At 34.5% G+C, this 13,593-nt stretch overlaps 1 protein-coding gene across 3 annotated transcripts in view; it reads right to left on the bottom strand.

Annotated features, from left to right (window-relative positions):
* Positions 1–13,593, bottom strand: part of LOC109090016 (seizure 6-like protein) — a 37,300-nt gene that overhangs the window by 3,417 nt on the left and 20,290 nt on the right. For all 3 annotated transcript variants that reach the window (XM_042765449.1, XM_042765450.1, XM_042765451.1), the window contains 13 exons: positions 11,627–12,073; positions 10,456–10,595; positions 8,221–8,416; positions 7,503–7,688; positions 6,716–6,887; positions 6,468–6,637; positions 5,220–5,414; positions 4,471–4,609; positions 4,049–4,245; positions 1,473–1,667; positions 1,163–1,354; positions 869–1,063; positions 61–96 (listed from right to left, as the gene is read on the bottom strand). In XM_042765449.1, coding sequence (XP_042621383.1) covers positions 61–96; positions 869–1,063; positions 1,163–1,354; positions 1,473–1,667; positions 4,049–4,245; positions 4,471–4,609; positions 5,220–5,414; positions 6,468–6,637; positions 6,716–6,887; positions 7,503–7,688; positions 8,221–8,416; positions 10,456–10,595; positions 11,627–12,073 — 2,460 coding nt within the window. The remainder of the gene's footprint in view (positions 1–60; positions 97–868; positions 1,064–1,162; positions 1,355–1,472; positions 1,668–4,048; positions 4,246–4,470; positions 4,610–5,219; positions 5,415–6,467; positions 6,638–6,715; positions 6,888–7,502; positions 7,689–8,220; positions 8,417–10,455; positions 10,596–11,626; positions 12,074–13,593) is intronic.

Raw genomic sequence — 13,593 nt, 5'->3', positions numbered from 1 at the left:
AGTTGATCTAAACAAGCTAAACCTTTGCTTAAACCAGTATATTAAAAAAATAAAACTTACCCTCTAGTGCATGATTGCTAGAGCATTCATGATTGGCTGAAATATATTACATAAAAATGAATATATTTAATACATACTTCAGCATTTAATGTATAATATTATAATGTAATCAAACAATAACATTAGACATATAATTAGTTTTTGTTGTATTATATTGAAAACAAAGTGCAAATGTTAGGATTACATTTTGTGATCACCATTACTTTATATATATATATATATATATGTATATTTAGGGTAGTAATAAATGGGAATTTAATTGATAATGTTATGATTTAATTTTATAATAACATTAGAATCCTAACATTTGCACTTTGTTTTCCATTTATTACTACCCTAATGAAGCTTTATTACATAAATTGAAGGAAGTATTCTTAGAATATTTGTAATTTTTAAATATATTAAATATATTTTTTGAATATTAATTAAATACCTTTGAAAATTAAACATCTGTTATGAAGCTGCATAACAAAAACATAATGAATATCCTAAGACAATATTTAATTTTTGAATATATAAATATACTCTTTGAATATTCATTAAATGCATTTGAAAAGAAAATATCTGTTATGCAGCTTAGTTTGTAATAGTTGGGAAGTAAAATAACAGTAACAAAGTAATAATAATAATAATAATAATAATAATAATAATAATAATAATAATAATATAGATTTTTATTATTGTTATTTTTATAGTAGAAAATAAAAAAATAAATCTTGGTATAAAGGGTTAACCCTATACATTTATATATATATACATATTATATATGGGTACATATTTTTTTGTAAATACCATATTTGATTCTTACCTCTGCAAAGAGGTAATGGACCACTCCAAAAAGAGGGATTTCCCAGAATGCACTTGATAGCCATCTCACCAATAAGCTCATAGCCTTGGTAGCACATGAATGTTAGAGAATCTCCTGGTAGGTAAAGCCTTTTAGACAATATCTGGTAGCCATTGTCAGGAAGGCCAGGATTCTCACAGGACACTGACTCTTCCGCTAATATACAGGGAATTAAATCAGGAATAATTGAGGGATTAAACAGGAACTAAAAGATAAAATACAGAAATTTCAGACAAAACATTTGTGGGAACTCACAAACGCAATGAGGCAAGCGAGACGTCCAAACAGGGGTGCCGGGTTCTCGACCATAGCAAGTGAGTGTGGCGCCGCCCTGCAGGATATATCCGGGAATGCAGCTATACAGGATAGTGGTGCCAACCAAGAGTTTGGGATCAGACAGTGTGCGTGTAGAGTGCTCCACGTGTCCAGGGTCTGTGCAGTACATAACTAATGAGGGGAAGCGAGAAAAGGAGACACAGCTGAGAAGGATGACATTTGAATCTGCTGAAAGTTAAAGTTCTATTCGACTCCATTTAGCAAAGACACCCAACTGTGCTTGACTCACTCTTCTCGCAGAATGGAGGCTGCATGTTCCAGCTCAGGTCCACCTGACAGGTCAGGGTTTCACTCCCCACTAGGTCGTACCCTGGGTCGCACTGATACGTGATACGGGCTCCACGCACCAGCGCCACGTGAGAAGTGGTCTTCCAGCCATTCTGGATCTCAGGCAGGTCTGGACACGAGTCATTGTGTGACACCTCTGAAAAAAGGAGTGAAAATATTTAACCTCTTCTATTTATCACACAGAAAGTCTATATTGACAGGATAGCAAAAAAACATTGTCACCAACCCACCCAAAAATAAAATAATAAATAATTATAAAATAATAATAAAATAAAAAGTAAATGAATCTTCCCAAAAATAAATATTTAAAAAAATATATGAAAAAAAAATAAAAATAAAAAAATATATCAATATATATGTAATATATATATATATATATATATATATATATAATCAATCATATATGCACGTACCTATATACACATGACATCTGATTTAAAAGGTGTTATTAGTCTTCTAAGTGACTGGACAATTTTTGCCTAGCAGATAATAAAAGTCCCATTTACTCACATTAAAGGAGAAATGTGACTCATAGGGACCAGAATCTCACATGAGGGTGGATTTAATTGACCTAGGCCAGTAAGTAACCATCACCCACAACACCCTAGCATTACGGAGGTGACTTATGCATGAGCAAGCGCTACTCACTCATATTTAGGAATTGTAAAATCTAGTTTTATATTATTTTTGGCCTTTCAGGAATCAAAAATTCAAGTTGATCGTGCTTTGCCCACACAAACGTGTCGGCTCAGTGTGGGAGCATGTGCGCTAACCGCTAGGTCACAGCTCTGACACTTTTAGTTCTTTATTCATAAGATTTCAGATCTCGTAGTAGGCAAAAAATCATAAATAAATGTAGAAGGCCTGAGTAAATGAATTTTTTATTCAAAAGGCATTCAGTTTTCCAACAGATCAGTTATTCCTAACATAGCTGGATGTTCATGTACGATGTTAGTGCAGTACTAATGGGGTTTTCTTTAGATTCCACATGCACTCAGTTCATGAGCAGTTTGATCAAGAGCAAATCGACCGCCATTGTGAATTCACAGTGTGTCTGTGACCTTTATTCAGCTGGGAACTTTATCCTCTACCATTATATTACATAAAAAGAGTATCTCTGTCTTTTTAGTTCAAGCCATTACTGGAGATTGCATGCTAACGTGCTGTGTGTGTATCCTATGGGAGAGGATAGAGACAAAACTAAATGTGAATGAATGAGGACAGCCAGGAGAGGAGGAGGAGAAGAGGATGGTGGGAGATTTCAGGAGCTGAAAATAGTTGCATCGGTGCAAAAAAACAAAAAAAACAAAAACAAAAACAAACAAAAAAAAAATCCATGGATTGAAATGGATGCTGACCATTTGAGAACATCAGTTAAGTAATTTGAAAAGAAAGAGTTGCATTGAGATTCCCTCTGTGTGTACGTGATACTCATACAAGATTGAAAGCTCGTCTTTAGTTGGGAAATTAAATTTGTCTGTATACTGTGAATGACTAATTTTGTTTAGCCAGACTACTGACTATTGTTAACCAAAATTTTGTTAGTTTTTGTTAACTGAAATAAAATAAAATAAAATAAAATAAAATAAAAATATAAATATTACATGAAAAACATAGAACTTAAACTTAGTACTAAGATGACTAAAATGGAAATAAAAATAACATGAATATTAGAAGAAAAACTTAAAATAAAAAAACTTAAACTTAAACGAAAATTAGAAATGTTGCTTTAGCAACTAATTGTAATTAGTCTAAGCTGGAGTACTAAAATTACTAAAACTAAATCTGAAATAAATATTAAAATACAAATATTAAATGAAAAACTTAAACTAGATTTTCTTCTAATATTTATATTTTATTTTTATTTTAGCTTTAGTCATTTTAGTACTTCAACTTAAATTTATTTTATTGCAGTTCTTTGCCATGGCAACATTTCTAATTTTATTTTAAGTTAAAGTAGTAAATTATCTGAAATAAAATAAAATATTAATATAAGATGAAAAACTCAATGTTCAAAGGTTTTATTTTAGTTATTTGCCATTGAAAAATGTAAAATTTTATAAGTTAAAGTAATAAACAAAATAAATAGAAATAAATAGAAATATATAATAAAACGAATGAAAATTACAAAAGCACATATTAAAATTACTAAAACATAAACTAAAATTAAAAATGAAAATTAAAGCTAATTCAAAATTAATAAATACTATAATAGTGTATAAATAACACTAAAATAACAATGGCCTGGTCCACAGTGTCATTTCCTCAAGTACTGCCCAAAAGAAAATATATCAAGTGACCAACCAATGTTTGTTGTTTTACATGACGTTTATGGGCAGGTTAGTATGAAGTATTTAAGTGTTCTCAAAGATATCTTGCTTATTATGCAAACAAAACTCTTCAGTTCCAGGCAATCAGGTTTTGAGAACACTCTTGATACGTTTGAGTGCAATATTTATGAGACTGAGTCTAATTTATGCGTTTTAACTGTGTTGCAATTAGCTCGAGTGTCCTTACCCATGTAGTTGATGATGAAACCCTCTCCCTTCCCAAAGACCAGACCGGCTGGGTCCGAGTGGAAGGTGATGGTGAGGTCAGGGGTCGAGGAGGACATCTTAAACGGGCTGGTTCCCCCAACAAACTGCCCCAATATACGTGTTGTGACCTCATCTCCATCCAAAATGGTTAGCATATCGCTGTCGCTCAGATTCAAGCTAATGAGAGAGAGAGAAAGAGACAGTGGGCGAGAGGTGAGGGGTTTGTGTGGGAGGAAATGAGAAAATGAACGAGTCATTCAGGCGGTTTGGTGAGTCATCGCATCCAGCAGGTCTGTGGGTTTCGTTCGATTTCTGCAGCAGCTTGATGCATCAGCCGCCAGAGCAGGCAAACCAACAGACTTTGCTGTTGTTTTCAGAACAGAATGTTCCAGAAGGACTTACAGCTGCACGTCCAGCAGGACACGTTTGTCCTCGTCGACGTGAATCCTCCAGCTGCAGTCCTCGCCCTCCCCGTACCATTCGGGCCAGTTTGGAGACAGGATAACGCCGCTGGGGCCGGACAGGTCACCACCACAGAGAGCTGCAGAGAGGCCACACAGACACGTGTCACATTGATTTCTCTGTCACATTGTTGTCTGTCTCATGAGAAAGTGGAAAAAATGTCAGAAGTCTGTATATATATATATATATATATATATATATATATATATATATATATATATATATATATATATATATGATATTAATTGCATGTAACACCCAAGCGATAACAAGCATGTGTAACACACCATGTGGGGTTGACCAGTGTTATGTTCAACTGTTAGTGTTATGACCTGATGTCAGTCACAGAAAACCTTTATGTTTATATGTTAGTGTTATTTACTGATGTGTTTAATATAGGGCAACAACTAAAAGTCATCGACTACTGATGATCAGGCCGACATGTGAGAATATTCATCAGCCTCACAGCAAAAAAGATGAAATTCTAAAAAGCACTTAGATCAAAGGCCGTTTTTGAATATTAACATACCATTAACATTCTATGCAATTACCATAGCATAATTAGAGAAAATGTTCTAATTAGCTTCAAATCTGCCATCCCATGACATTTAGCAAAGGATAAATGTTGTCAGGCAGTGATGTGTATTATGCATGTAGAGTAAAGTTCTGATCATCTGTCATGGCTGTACCTTTGCAGAGGGGCTCTGTGTCGTTCCAGTAGGGGTCTCGTGTGTTGATGCACTCGATGACGGGTGGCCCCTGCTCCAGCGAGTGCCCGGGGTCACAGGTGAACTGCACCACCGTCCCCACGCCATAAGTTGGGTCTGTCGTGCTGAAGTTTCCATTTTGGATGTATGGCTCATAGCAGTGACCCTTCTCAAATGCTAAACGTGAACAATTAAAACAAGCTCTATCAGCTAGAGTAACGAACAATCCAGAGAATCACGTTAGATTGATTAACCTTGATTAGCTAGATCAGTTACACTTAAGAATGTACACATGTTATTGCACGAGATATCAGATACAGGACATAAATAAAAATATTAGAAATAATATATACAGATAAAATATCAAACAAAATGTACTTAAAGAAACATGCTATAGCACACTTTTCAAGCAAAACACATAATAAAAAACCATTGAAACCATTTATTTTATGGTTTAAATGATAAAACAATACAACAATTGGACAATTTCCAATTTCATTAGCACACTTTTCAAGCAAAACACGTAACAGAAAGTAGCTGATTCCCAATCATTTGATAATAATAATAATAATAATAATAATAATAATTTAATGCAATAAAATTTACATATTTTTAAGTGTTATGATGTCCACTTTGGCAGGTCTTTAAAAGCTTTTTTAATATTTGCGGTTGTGATGTTACATCTTTACACATCATTCAGTATCACTGTTCTCTTGTTTGTATTTATTTATTTACTCATTTATTTATTTAAGTGGTGATAGATAAAGTACGGAAACATTGTTTATTATAACACACACACACACACACACACACACACACACACACACACACACACACACACACACACACACACACACACACACACACACACACATATATATTTACATACATACTATTTCTGTCGTAGGAAATATAGGAGAAAAATATTCATTTTATATGTATTTAAATATTATGTAAAATTCAAGCTATTTTTTACTATCATATCAAAATACATAATTCTGGGGAGAGAGAAGCTTAATGTTTATATTAATTTATTATATTATAAAATATATTTCTATTAATTTATAAATCTAAACAAATAAATAAACTGTATTTTATTTCCTTTACCTTCCTGATTTAATAATTCATGCATCAGATGGTTTAATGTCCAAATTATTTATTGGTAGGTTTACATTTAGTTGGATGTATCAGCCCAACAAGTTTGGTGTTGCAGAGATGCATGTGGCCTACCCTCATAACGTATATTGAATCCAGTGTTGTGACTATTAGGTTGGTCTGTTATAAACTGGACCCGGACAGCTGGACCTTCGCTGATCACTCCCTCAAACGGGATGGGACCGCCATGCCCGGAATCAAACAGGACCACTGACCCTGCATCGAGGCCGCTCCATAAGACCAGCCTGTTTCATGGGAGAAAGCTTGAGTCTCTTATATACATACAAAAATCGTGCATTGATTTAGATGACACACATTATTACCTGTCTGTCGGACCCAAGACCATTCTCTCCAAATGCAGGTGCAGCCTCAGGCCGTTAGGAGCCTCCAGGGACCAAGAGCAGCTGCGGTCCAGGGTGCTGTTAGGGCCCGGATGGGGTGAGGGGGACAGTACACGGCCCACTGTGGCATTTTTTACAACCCCTCCACACAAAGCTTGATGATGGAATAATGGAAAATGTGTTTATGACTCTTTTTTAAAATAAATAAAGTAATAAAACAAATATATATATATATATATATATATATATATATATATATATATATATATATATATATATATATATATATATATATATATATATATATATATATATATATGTATATGTATATGTGTGTGTTTGTGTTATATTAACATTCTTTTAAATAACCTATTTCTATTATTACTATATATATATACATCAGTGCATCTTATAACATCCAAGAGAAAGATGTAACACTAACATGTCAGAAAAAATGTGTTTATTTGTTTTATCTTTCACTTGCATGTTATAAGTTACACTTAGTAAATACAGCTGGATAAAATTAAAACTGTGTGCGTCTTCATTTCAGGCTGCAAAGCAAGAAAATGTCATTATTTTAAAAGGGGCTGATTTTTTTTTTGATTTCTGTGATGCAAAGCTGAATTTATAGCATCATTACCCCAGTCTTCAGTGTCACATATATACGTATAGAATACATGTTTAATATGAGGGTTAGGAGTTTGTTTAAATGACTTCTATTTATATAAATATCTCAGCACTTGTTCCTCTACTTATCTCAGTGTCTCACCTCTGCAGCTTGGCTCATGTTGGCTCCACACAGGCAGGGAGGCATTGAGACACGTGAGTGTGGCGTCCCCCTGCAGGTGGTATCCCATGTGACACTGGAAATGGGCCGTGCCTCCAGGATGCAGATCTTTTACTGACACCTCCCCAAAATGAGGCCGTCGAGGTAGGGCACAACTCAGGCGAAAAACTGGACAATAAAAGAGTGCATGATTATCCTTCAAAAACTCTCCTTATATGACATCTGAGTAATTAATGACAGATTTTTGGGAGTGAACTATACCTTTAATCATTTATGAAGAAAATTAATGCTTATGCCACTTGAGGATGCAGAATGAAACAAATTGCACACAAGATGGCACAATAAAGCCTCGTGAAATACATTACTACAAGTACATTAGCCAGTTAATGGACACGGCAGAAGCTATCAAGTTAGATAAGCAAGCAAATTAACCAAATGGAGAATTTTCCAATTAAAAGTTTGGAGACAAAGTCTGGCCGGCGACTAACAAGTTCAACAAGAGCACAACAAGTACTGAGACGTCCGAATGTGAAGCGTTTTTAGCATTTACACAAGCACCTTTGGGACTCATTACTATAATATTACATAAACATCAGAGTTTTATGTAAAAGAGTAATTATCTCTATAAAACCACAGCAAGAGGCAAGTCCCACAGATGCTGTGTTTAATGCATAAGTGGCTTGTCTTGAAAAAGACTCACTTTGATAATGCAGCTGGAATATGCCGACTCCTCCCTCTGGAGACGAGTGATAGAACACAGACAGCGTGTTGGTCGGGCTGCGGATCACCTGACCTTCCACCAGAAGTGTCTGATTGGCCAGAACCAGCAGGGCCCCGGCTTCATCTACCCCTCTGATTGACAGCTGCTCACCTTCTGACAGGTTGACACTTTTGACCTACAACGAAGGAATGCCAATCATGTTAGCAGGAAGCACTGGTAAGAAACACACAGTACACCATGAAGCACGTATGGCAAGAACAATACAGCATTCACAGCAACATTCTTATCATTTGAGTGCAATGATGGTCACTGATAATTATATAATGGTACCTTCATGCATGAGTAACTCTCAAAATATAGAGACAGTGACATGTGCCTTGACTTCACTCATTAAAACAATATGTATAACAATATAACCAATTTTTTTTTTTAATAACATGAAATAGATTGTCCTCTTCATCTGACAAGTAACGTCTAAGACATTTACAGTTATTTTATGTTACTTCTATACCTCTTTATTCTCGAATAATTTTGTTTTCCATTGCTAAGCATTGTTGCAAGGTTTAACAAGTGTGCCAAAAAAATATATATATATATATGTGTGTGTGTGTGTGTGTGTGTGTATTATAATTTTTAAATAAATAAATAAATTTGTATATATTAAATTATTATATTTGTTATGATTATATACCCAATATTTCATATAATAATGAATTGTATATATACTGATATTAATTGAAATATTGGATACATCATAATATAAAATAAATGTATATAATAAAAAAAATTGTGTTAATATGTAATATGTACATGTGAATAACTATCATAGATTCAATTATATATTAATAATTCATATAAATACATTTGATTATTATGTTTATTATATTTATATATCCAATATTTCATTTAATAACATATTTTATTTATATATACACTGATATTACCTGAAATATTGAATACATAATAATAAATAAAAATAAAATACTGTAAATGTACTGTTATACATTTATTTACACACACATTTTATTTTTAAAATAAAAAAAGATGCTCATATATAATAAAGTGTCAAAATGGTCATTAGTATCAATTTAGACACTTTTAATCTAAAATTAATATAAAATTTTCAAAGTTCAAAGGCTTGCATAGTGATTCTTCACACCATGTTGAAAAAGTAACTAATTTACATATATATTTTTTCATATGGTTTATTTAAATGTGTCTTTGGTGTTACATTGCTTAATTTTCATAGATTTTCCTTGAAAAAATTTTAATACATTTTGATGGAAGATTACAACATTTTTCATTTTCTTTGAAATAACGTGCAACAATGAATTGTGCAAAATAACATCAGGAATGTGCAATAAGGCAGTAAAAAGGGTGCATGTTGATTTCATGTTGACTTTAAAGCATATCACATCCAGCATGGGTTATCTGTATCTCATCCGATCCCATGAGGACAGTGTGTGTGTATACATACCAAATTAATAGGAAGTGTTTTAATCCCTTGAGACAGAATATTCAACACACACACACACACACACACACACACACACACACACACACACACACACACACACACACACACACACACACACACACACACACATACACACAGCAGGACTTTGGCTGTGGATTAAAGTGGTAATTAGAGATTATGTCATGGGCGTGAATTATCCACAGAAGGACAGAGGACGTGGACATGGGATTACAGCCGGCTGTATGCGGGCACTGCAGCAGTGCGACGCCAACGAACCCCTGTTTCTCTCATTAACATCTGCTTGTGTGGCTATGGCTCTCAGGAAATGCACTGCTGCCAGGACACTGGCCTGAAGTGCTCAACTCCAGTAATTAGATCCGTGCAAATACACCACGTGCCACTAGAGGGCATGTTCAACCGGACGCAGGGTTGTTAAGCTCAGTCACCTGTATCCGAGGGTGTCGAGAAAATGTGCTAGGCACAGGAGGAAAAAAAGCTTGTTAGGCAGCAGATAACAATTTCCAGATAACTCCCTTGGGGCCACATGCTATGGTCGGTGTTCTGCATCTGCTTATTTGTTGGATTACACAGTCTATTAGCATGTCATTTAAAGAGATCCATGCATTAACAGGTGTCCATTCAGTCAAGAATATCCAGCGTAGTTTGTCATATCACTTGGCAGTGGAGGAAATATATGATTAATGGAAGCAATATTCAAAGCTCATATTAAAAGGTACCTGTAGCTCCACACCGTAGCCCACATAGACAGTCACTGTATAAGTGCACTGCAGGAACGCTCCTTCAGGGAGGGGCGGATCGTCTGAAGAATCGATGTAACCCTCTGGGTCGGTGAAATTGACCCTGCAGTTTGTTACAGCTGGAGGAAAATGGCAGAGAGACGACATTAAAATCCCAACCGTTCATCTGAGAATGTCTACAGAGGGGATTCGAGATGGAAAACAACAGCGAGGAGAAACATCTACATCATGTGGCTGTAGCTGTACATTTCCCCGCTAAAAATGCCAGCTTAGAGTAGCTCCAGTTTCCATGCTGCTTCAGGATAGTTTATACTGGTTAGTTCCAGTGGCAATAAATATTTTGTTTACACTAAAGTAAACCATGACAGATGCTACTAACACAAAGTGTCATATATGCTATTATTAATAATAAAAATTAAATATCTGAGCAATGGTGGCCAGAGTTAGTGAAACTAGCCACTGCATTCAGTACAAACAGACACTGGCTTTAATAATCATGATAAATGAATTACATTTAATTAGACAAAATGCTCTGATGAACTTCATGTTTGTTAACATCACAACAGATATTGGAAAGTAGCCAATTATCTAAGCAATGTTTTTTAGTATTATTTAGTATTATTTGTGTACTATTATAATATTTATTAACATTTTCTAATATAACTAAAAAAATTATATTTTTTAGTTTTCATTTTAAATTTGAGTAATTTTGTTATATGCTTTTGTCAGTTTTATTTGGTTTTGTGTTTTAATGTTTCGATTTATCTTTATTTTCATTTTAGAACTTCAACTTAAGCTTATTTTATTTTAGCTTGTTGCCAAGAAAACATTTGTTTTTCAACTAATGTTTTTTAATGTGCATGTCTTCATACTGAAAATTATCCATCCAAAGTAGCCATGCAAACTTTTTTATGCACATTATGGATATTTTATTCACATCTTTGGGTTTCCACTTGGCATTACGCAATATCAGAAAATTTGCATTAAAAGTGAACGGAAACCTGGCTAGCCAATGATTTTCATTGACAAAGCATTAAGGAGTCATTCAATTTCCATGAGAGCTTGCGAGACCAACAAAACAACAAAGTTAAACTGAGTCAATTGTATGTAAATGCACAGCAGCATGAGGAACATCTACTAGTTTTTTTACCTGAGGTGAAAACACCAGACTCTGTTTCAGCATTCACAGTGGTGGGAACCGCAGCGGTGCCCAAAGGTTTCGGGAGTGGGGTCGGAGCATCGGTATCCCAGCTGGGCGTTGCGACGGCCTCCGGGGGTTCGGTGGGGAGGTCGTAAGCTGGAGGTAAAGTAGGGCTGCCAGTGGCACTGTGTGCAGGGAGCATCTTCTTCAAGAGGGGCTGGTCGGGGGACAGGGCAGCTGCTCCGGCCCCCAGCCTCTTTCCCAACATGGGCACCAAATTAGGGGGTAAACCACTGGGAAGAGTCACACCCTTCTGGGCCAGAAGATGATCCTTACGAGACAGGACTGACCCTAGGAATTCCTGCCCCATGGATGCAACTCCTCTGGGGGTTTCTTCAGGGACTGGTACCTGCATCACTGGTGCAAGGCTTGCTGGAGGGGTCAAACCGGACTCATCTGGAGGAAAGAGAAAGAGTTTGGGAACAATTAGGCATAAACAAGTTCAGAAAAATTAACCGATATCCAGTTTGTCATGGACAGCAATGCAGAGCAAATGGACATTGTGCATTTCTGTTTCTGAGATTTGAGAAAAAGAACCCAGCAACTCGCCAGTTTCAGAAGAGATCTCAACAATGACTCAGATTATATTCAGATATGCCAAGATTAGTCTGCAAACAGAAGTTAAAGATCTCAGTATAAAATCAAACATTTCTCATCAAATGATCTGAGCTGCTATCCACACTACTTTTTATAGCTTTCTTACTGTGTACACTACATATTTTTGACCTCTTTATCACCTTCTGTTGTTGAAATATGACATTTCCAGCCGAATCAAACTTGACAGCTCTGAATTAAAATCGATATTGTCTGCTCAGTATGGAAATAACATGGTTTTCAATGCCAATTTCTTATGTACTGGCTCAATAATTCATTGCAACCAACACATTTAATGAAAAAAAAAAAAAAAAAAAAAAAAAAAAAAAACTCTACAGCAGCATTATCAAAAACTACAAATTTAAAAATGATAAAAAATTAAAAGTTAATTGAAATAAAGCTAAAATAAAATGTTCATATATTATGGCAAATTGAAACTTATTAGTTATTCACCAAGGAAACATTTCTCATTTTTGTTTAAAGTTGAAACACTGAAATTACTAACTGGAAATAAATAAAAACTAAAGCTGAAATAAAACAAAAACTGAAATAAATTAAACCTAAATAGTAATATTACAATAATAATAAAAAAACAAAGCAAATAAAAAAAACACAATACAAAATTACAAAAAATACTGAAAATATAAAAATACAAATCAATTTAAAATATGAATAAAACCATAATAGTATATACATAATAGTAAAATAACACTGATTCACAATGTACCTTTAAGACACGATGTCACACCGTGGACATTTTCATAATCTTTTACTGCCTTCACCATTAAATTTTTTTTTTTTTTACATTTTATTTGAAAAAAAGATTTTTTGCGCATTTATTTTTTTATTAAGAAAAATATATTTTCATTTAATTTTATTTAATATATCATCATGTAATGATACGTATTCTTTAAAAAAAAATCTACTACAATTAATTTGCTACAAATAATAATAAAAACAAAAATATATTAATTTGCTACAAATAATAATAAAAACAGCTGGAAATTATAAAACTACACTGTAACTTCGTAATTACGCACTGATGCAGTGAATGAAAATGAGTTAAATTCTCATGAGCTGTGAAAATCAATCTCTCAGCTATAACATTTCCTTTTGGAAAGGCATGTTTCCAAAGACATAAGTGATAATAATCATGATTTGTGATAAGGTTACGGTAAAGCGCGGTTAAACAGGCTGCCACTGCTGTATTCATTCAGAGCAGATGTCAGCTGTATCACTGATGAGGGGTCGATGTAAAAGAGGTGGGAGTTCCAGCTCGGGGGGAATCTAGTTTGCACAGCACTATTGTGGGTCTGTGTGGG

Source organism: Cyprinus carpio, chromosome A10 (genome assembly GCF_018340385.1).
Source record: "Cyprinus carpio isolate SPL01 chromosome A10, ASM1834038v1, whole genome shotgun sequence".
NCBI lineage: Eukaryota > Metazoa > Chordata > Actinopteri > Cypriniformes > Cyprinidae > Cyprinus > Cyprinus carpio.
Note: the sequence above shows the minus strand (reverse complement) of the source record. Positions and strands in the feature narration are given on the sequence as shown.